This window comes from Primulina eburnea, chromosome 8, assembly GCF_022965805.1.
Source record: "Primulina eburnea isolate SZY01 chromosome 8, ASM2296580v1, whole genome shotgun sequence".
NCBI classification, from domain to species: Eukaryota; Viridiplantae; Streptophyta; class Magnoliopsida; order Lamiales; family Gesneriaceae; genus Primulina; species Primulina eburnea.
In genome coordinates, this window is record NC_133108.1 from 15,714,009 (window position 1) to 15,721,738 (window position 7,730).

The 7,730-nt window shown below is 32.8% G+C and overlaps 1 protein-coding gene across 1 annotated transcript; it reads left to right on the forward strand.

The window, feature by feature from the left end:
• Nucleotides 1-202: 202 nt before the first annotated feature.
• On the forward strand, nt 203-5,774 carry LOC140839044 (uncharacterized). The gene is given in 5 exon segments (XM_073205675.1): nt 203-1,505; nt 1,508-2,068; nt 3,607-3,742; nt 4,355-4,549; nt 5,762-5,774. Coding segments are annotated over 5 exon segments (2,205 nt in total). The 5' UTR covers nt 203-205.
• The last annotated feature ends 1,956 nt before the right edge of the window (nt 5,775-7,730 follow it).

Below are 7,730 nucleotides of genomic sequence, written 5' to 3' on the forward strand. Positions count from 1 at the left end.
AAAGTTTTTTCCATCTCATAGAACAAATTCTTTCAAAAGGCAAATCATCACTTTCACTCAAAAACAAGGAGAAACTTTTTATCAGTGTTGGGATAGATACAAAGAATTGCTTAATCTTTGTCCACATCATGGTTTTGAAATTTGGAGAGTTGTTTCTCAATTTTATGAAGGCTTAACACCTAAAGATAGGCAAATGGTTGAATTTATGTGTAATGGAACATTTGAAGATAAAGATCCAAACGAGGCAATTGAGTATCTCGATTCATTAGCTGAAAATGCTCAAAATTGGGACACTATAGGTACAATCGAACCATCAAACAAGATTCAATCTCCTACATCTGGTGGAGGTATGTACACTCTCAAAGATGAACATGATCTTCAAGCTAGATTTACCTCTTTGGCAAGAAAAGTTGAGGCACTTGAATTGAAAAAGAATGGTCAATTAAAATCTGTTCAAGAAATTGCGTGTCACATCTGTGATACAAGTGATCATTTTACAAAAGATTGTCCCACTTTGCCCTCTTTTAAAGAATGTCTCCATGAACAAGCCAATGTTTTGAACAATTTCAAAAGGCCAAATTTTGAACCATTTTCTCAAAATTACAATCCAGGTTGGCGAAACCATCCAAATTTTAGTTGGAGGAATGATAATGCTGCACAATTTCCGCAACCACATTTTCAAAATCAACAAAATTTTCAAAATTATGCACCTTATGTTCCTCCGCCGAAAAGAAATTTGGAAGATACATTGAATTCTTTCATTGCAAAGCAAGAGTCTATCAATACTCAAACTGCTCAAACCATGACAGATTTGAAAGATACTCTTGCTAAATTTGCATCTGCACTTAATGTTCATGAAAAAGGTAAATTTCCTTCACAACCTCTGCCTAATCCCAAGGATCATCATACACAAACTGGAACTTCTGGAACTCAACCGATGGATCAGGTAAAATCTGTTATTACCCTTCGAAGTGGTAAGGTTGTGGAAAAATCCATTCTTGAACCTTGTGAAGATGATGATAAATCAACTCCAAAGGGTAAGGAAGTGGAACCCATAACTTGCGAAGAGGAGGTTCAACAGACAGTGTCACCACCATTCCCTCATGCATTGAAAAATACAAAAAAATCAAATTTGAATTCTGATATATATGATATTTTTAAACAAGTAAAAGTTAATATTCCTTTATTAGATGCAATAAAACAGGTACCATCATATGCTAAATTTTTGAAAGACTTGTGCACTGTGAAAAGAAAATTGAATGTGAAAAAGAAAGCATTTTTAGCCGAACAAGTAAGTGCAATCATTCAAAATAATAATACTTTGAAATACAAAGACCCTGGTTGTCCTACTATTTCATGTATTATTGGAGAACGAAAGATTAAAAAAGCCTTGCTTGATCTTGGAGCTAGTGTTAATTTACTTCCATATTCAGTTTATCAAGAACTCAATCTAGGCGAGTTAAAACCTACTTCGGTAACACTTTTACTTGCCGATAGATCTGTTAAGTGCCAAGAGGTATGGTAGAAGACGTGTTGGTCCAAGTTGATAACTTTGTATATCCTGTCGATTTCATAGTTTTAGATACACAACCTATCGAAGCTTGTAATGCAATTCCTGTAATTTTGGGTCGTCCATTTTTAGCAACTTCTAATGCTCTTATAAATTGCAGGAATGGAATAATGAAGTTGTCATTTGGTAACATGACCTTGGAGCTCAATGTTTTTAATCTTTGTAAGCAACCACATGACAAAGGAGATGAAAGTGAAGATGAAAATCTTATTGAAACTCTTGTGGAAGAAAACATTCAAGAAGGGAGTACTCGTGATCAATTAGATATTTGTTCAATTGAAACTGTTAAAGAAAATATTGAAATTGATCTTGATGATTTTATCAGGTATCACTCGTTACAAGGATCAGAGAAAGAATTTGAGGCAAAATATGAGAACAAAGACGAACCACCCATATTGGAGTTAAAACCCTTGCCAGAAGAATTGAAGTATGCATTTCTTGGAGAAGATGAAACATATCCGGTGGTAATTTCTTCCAAACTAGAAAGTGATCAAGAAGGTAAATTAGTTGATATGCTTAAAAGACATAAAAATGCAATTGGTTGGACACTAAAAGATCTGAAGGGCATTAATCCACTAATTTGCACACACAAAATTCATTTAGAAGAAAATGCTAAAACATCTCAACAACCACAAAGGAGATTAAATCCACACATGAAAGATGTTGTGAAAACTGAAGTTCTCAAACTACTTGATGTTGGGATTATCTACCCTATTTCTGATAGTAAGTGGGTAAGCCCAACACAAGTAGTTCCAAAAAAATCTGGCATCACAGTGATAAAAAATGAAAAAGGTGAATTGTTAACAAGTCGAGTCCCATCTAGTTGGCGGATGTGTATTGACTATAGAAAATTAAATGATGCCACTAGAAAAGATCATTTTCCATTACCATTTTTGGATCAAATTTTAGAAAGAGTAGCTGGTCATCCCTACTACTGTTTTCTTGACGGATATTCAGGCTATTATCAAATTCCCATTGCACTCGAAGATCAAGATAAAACTACATTCACATGTCCTTTTGGAACATTTGCATTTAGAAGGATGCCATTTGGATTATGCAATGCCCAGCAACATTTCAAAGATGTATGCTAAGCATTTTTTGCGACATGGTTGAAAATTGTTTGGAAATTTTCATGGATGATTTAACTGTCTTTGGGAATACATTTGATAATTGTCTTGAAAATTTGGAAAAAGTTTTAAAAAGATGCGAGGAAAAAGGTCTTATTTTAAATTGGGAAAAATGTCATTACATGATTACTTCTGGAATTGTTTTGGGACATGTCGTGTCATCTCATGGAATTGAAGTTGATAAAGCAAAAGTTGATGTCATTGCCAATTTACCCCCTCCAAAAACCATTAAAGAAATTCGCTCATTTTTGGGACATGCTGGATTTTATAGGAGGTTTATAAAGGACTTTAGTTTAATCTCTAAACTCATTTGTAACCTCTTAACAAAAGACACTGCATTTGAGTGGACTCAAGAATGTCAAAATGCTTTTGATAAAATCATTCGACATTTAACATCAGCTCCTATCATGCAACCTCCTGATTGGTCTTTACCATTTGAAATCATGTGCGACGCGAGTGATTATGCAGTCGGTGCAGTACTGGGTCAAAGAAGAAACGGTAAGCCTTATGTGATATATTATGCAAGTAGAACTTTAAACAATGCTCAAATGAATTACTCCACAACTGAAAAAGAACTACTTGCTGTAATATTTGCATTAGATAAATTTCGTTCTTATTTGATTGGATCAACGACTATTGTGTTTACTGATCATTCTGCTATTAGATATTTGTTGACGAAACAGGATGCAAAGCCACGACTGATACGATGGATTTTGTTGCTCCAAGAATTTGACATTGTGATCAAAGATAAAAAAGGAACCGAGAATGTCGTAGCCGATCATTTATCGAGACTAGTAACATGATCATCTTTTGAAATGACACCAATTAACGATAATTTTCTTGATGAACATCTATTTTCAGTTACTACTACACCTTGGTTTGCTAACATAGTAATTTTTCTTGTGACAGGAAAAATGCCACCGCAATGGAGTTCCCAAGATAAGAGAAAATTTTTGAATGAGGTAAAAAACTTTAATTGGGATGATCCGTATCTGTTCAAGTACTGTCCAGATCAAATTTTTCGACGTTGCATACCCGACAATGAGGTAAGTAGTGTCATTAAATTTTGTCATTCAGAAGCATGCGGAGGACATTTTTCTTCAAAGAAAACGGCTGGAAAAATTTTGCAGTGTGGATTTTATTGGCCCACTTTGTTTAAAGACACCCACGAAATCTGCAAGATCTGTGAAAATTGTAAAAAATTGGGTGCAATTTCAAAAAGAAACATGATTCCTTTGAATCCTATCATTGAAATTGAAATCTTTGACTGTTGGGAAATTGATTTTATGGGACCTTTTCCACCGTCGTTTGGATACTTGTATATTTTAGTTGCAGTTGATTATGTTTCCATATAGATAGAGGCACTTCCATGTCGAACAAATGATCATAAAATCGTCATCAAATTTTTGAAAGAAAATATTTTTAGTAGATTCGGAATTCCTCGAGCTATGATAAGTGATGGGGGAACTCACTTTGTTAATAAACCATTTGCTTCATTAATGAAAAAATATGGTATTACTCACAAAGTAACAACTCCTTATCATCCTCAAACAAATGGACAAGTTGAATTAGCTAATAGGGAGATAAAGCAAATTTTGGAAAAAACTGTTAACTCAAATAGAAAAGATTGGTCTCTGCGACTTAATGATGCACTATGGGCATATCGAACAGCTTTTAAAACATCATTGAATATGTCTCCCTATAGGTTGGTTTATGGAAAACATTGTCATTTGCTTGTGGAATTGGAACATAAAGCTTATTGGGCGATCAAAACTTTAAATTCAAGCATGGATGATGCAAACAAATTGCGTAAATTGCAACTTAATGAACTTGATGAACTCAGAAATGACGCGTATGAGAATTCGAGGATTTATAAAGCAAAAATCAAATCATTTCATGATAAAACAATTCTTAGAAAATCTTTTGAGATTGGTAAAAAAGTTTTGCTTTATAATTCTCGACTTCACATATTCCCAGGAAAATTACGATCAAGATGGACAGGCCCATATATTGTAAAGCATGTGTATCCTTATGGAGCTGTGGATATTGAAAATCCTAAAAATGGTGATGTTTTCAAAGTGAATGGACAAAGGCTTAAACCATTTTTGGAAAATGAAATCTTTCAAGAAGAGTTTATTTCCCTTTCTGATCCTTAAATTTTTATGTTGCATTTAATTTTGTTTGTTTTTATTTCAGGTTTCCTTAATCTTTTTATTTTCTCGGTTAAATGGCGGATAACGGTACTCCGTGACTCTCATAGTCGGTTAAATCAGTTTCCCACAATTGCTGATACAAAAATAAAAAAAAAAATCATTTCTTTTCTTTTCAAAATGGATGAAATTCTCTCAAAAATTTGTAAATATTTTCTCTCTGTTTCTGAAAGTGTTCTAAGAAAAATTTATGCAGGAAGGTGTGAAAGATTGAGATTGCTAATGCAAAAAGGAATTCTAGAAGATATTCGTCTTGTAATTGAAGCTAAGGTCCGATTAGGAGGAGAAGTTCCACAATCATTGCTCATTCGGTATTTGCCTGGATTAGGAAAAAGCACTTATGCGAAAAAACGAAGGGCCAAAAGTTTAGGGGTTTGTCATAAGTGTGCAAGATGGACTTGTGACAAACGATGCAGATCTTTGGGATGTGTTTCCAATAACAGAGAAGATAAAATTGATTTCATTAAGAATGAGCTGAGTAAGAAGTCTTTAGATAACATCTTATTGACTCTTGAGACGCATTCTAGTGGACATGTGCATATTGAACTTCTCCGTTTATGGAAACAATTTCAAGATGAGCGTCATAGTCTTGGGAATCCGACTAAAAAAGACCCTGTTTGGCAATTTATAAGAAAATTGGATGGAAACCATAACCTCGACTCATAGAAGGCGTTGAAGCCGTTTCTGGACGTAAAACCAGAGGAAAATTGTGAGCCACAATCACACTACTGTTCATATGCATGTGTGTCATTATTGTTTTTACTATTTATTCTGTTTACAGCTGTGACCCATTGTTTTGTCATGATAACATATTACCCCTATAAAATCTCTCATCTTTCTCTTTATTTTCGCAGGAAAAAAAGGTAAAAATATGGCTGGATCCTCTACACAAACATTGAAAAATATTTGTGTATTTTGTGGGTCGAGTCCTGGAAAAAATGAAGTGTTTGTAGAAGCAGCGAATAATCTTGGAAAGATATTGGCTGAGAGAAAAATTCACTTGGTATATGGGGGAGGTAATATTGGGTTAATGGGATCTGTTTCAACATCTGCTCATCTTGGAGGTAGTCAGGTTTTGGGTATTATTCCTATAGCTTTATCTGAAGGAAATATTACAGGTGTTACGATTGGGGAGGAATTAAAAGTTTCTTCTATGTATGAAAGAATCACTCAAATGATTGAAAATTCTGATGCTTTTATCGCACTACCAGGTGGTTTTGGTACATTAGAAGAAATTTTTCACACTGTTTCTTGGGCACAACTTAATATCCATAATAAACCTGTGGGTTTGTTGAATATCAATAATTATTATGACAGTTTGTTGAAATTTCTTGATAAAGCTGTGGAACAGAATTTCATTTCAGAAAATTCACGACGGATGCTCATCTGTGCTTCGACTGCCGATCAATTAATTGATGATTTGGAAGCTTTTGTTCATAAGCCTGATCCGATGATAACAAAGATCAATTGGTCGCAATCAAGCAGTAAGAAAAGGAAGTTGGATCATTGATTCAAAAGTCGTGGATTGGTTTGCGTTTGTTTCAGTTTGTTATCTTCAATAAAATTCCAGGTGATATCTCTTTCATTATGTACTCTTTATTAATAGCTATTTTGACATTAGGGACAATGTCATATTCTGATTGGGGGGAGAACACATTTAAAAAAAAAATTAAATATTATTTTAAAATAAAACCATGTTTATTGTTTGTACCTTAGTAATTTTTGCAAAAATGTCATACATTACATATTTGAAAGATTTAAATTAGAACATGCATTACTCTATTTAAGAATGTTTAAATTTTTATTTGAAAAAAGGTCATTTTTAATATTTTGATCAATATAAAAATATGATTTATGAAATCTTTTTGAGTGATTAGCCATTGTGATAAAATTAGGTATTAAAGTATATGGCCCAAGATATACCTTATAAGAGTGCCTAAAATTTTTGAACTCACACATATTTTGTGAGTGAGTGGAGAGGATTGAGAAAACAGCTTGCGAGCCTTTATTGATCATCGGAGAGGCTATCAATTGTTTAGATCTTGAGTTCTTATTTTGAAAAAAAAAAATTTGATATTTCCTGAAAAAAAAAAGCGAAGGAAAAAAAAGAAAGAAAGATGTTGAAGATTTATGTAATTTAAGTTATATGCTGCGACCCATTTTTCTCTCATAAAAATACAAATAAAAAAAAGGAAAGAGAGAGAGAAATACATTGTACAAATTAATAAATATGTGGTCAAGAAGCATAAACTTAGTTTGATTCCATGATGTAAAAAAAAAAATCAGGAAAAAATATATATAATAAGAACAACTGGATTTTAAATCAATGGATTTCCTATCTTTTGATTAGTTTGGCTCGTTTGTCTGTCTGCATTCTGTAAACCATTTTTCTGAGCATTTATATGTATTCCAACTCCATGAGAGAAATCGTTGCCATAAATTGAAACATTTATTAACCTGTGAGGATATGGAGTTGAGACTCTTACTCGGAATTTCTGAAGGCCGTGTACATTTAACTACCTGAAATAAGCTTTGAATTAATCATCTCAAATTATTTCATAAATTATAATTATGATGATCTTGATATAACTTTGACAGTTTTCAAATTTAATTTAAACACTTAGATAGTTCTGATTACATTTCTATTTAAATTAATCAATATGTTTTGTATTGCTATTAACGCTTAACTTGCTAGGGACTAGCAATAAGCTGGTTGGGAGGTGTGATAAACATTAAAATTGTACATTAATTAAATATTTTATAATATAAATATATAGTTTTTGTTTTATTAAATTTTTAAATATTATATGTTTTATAATAAAT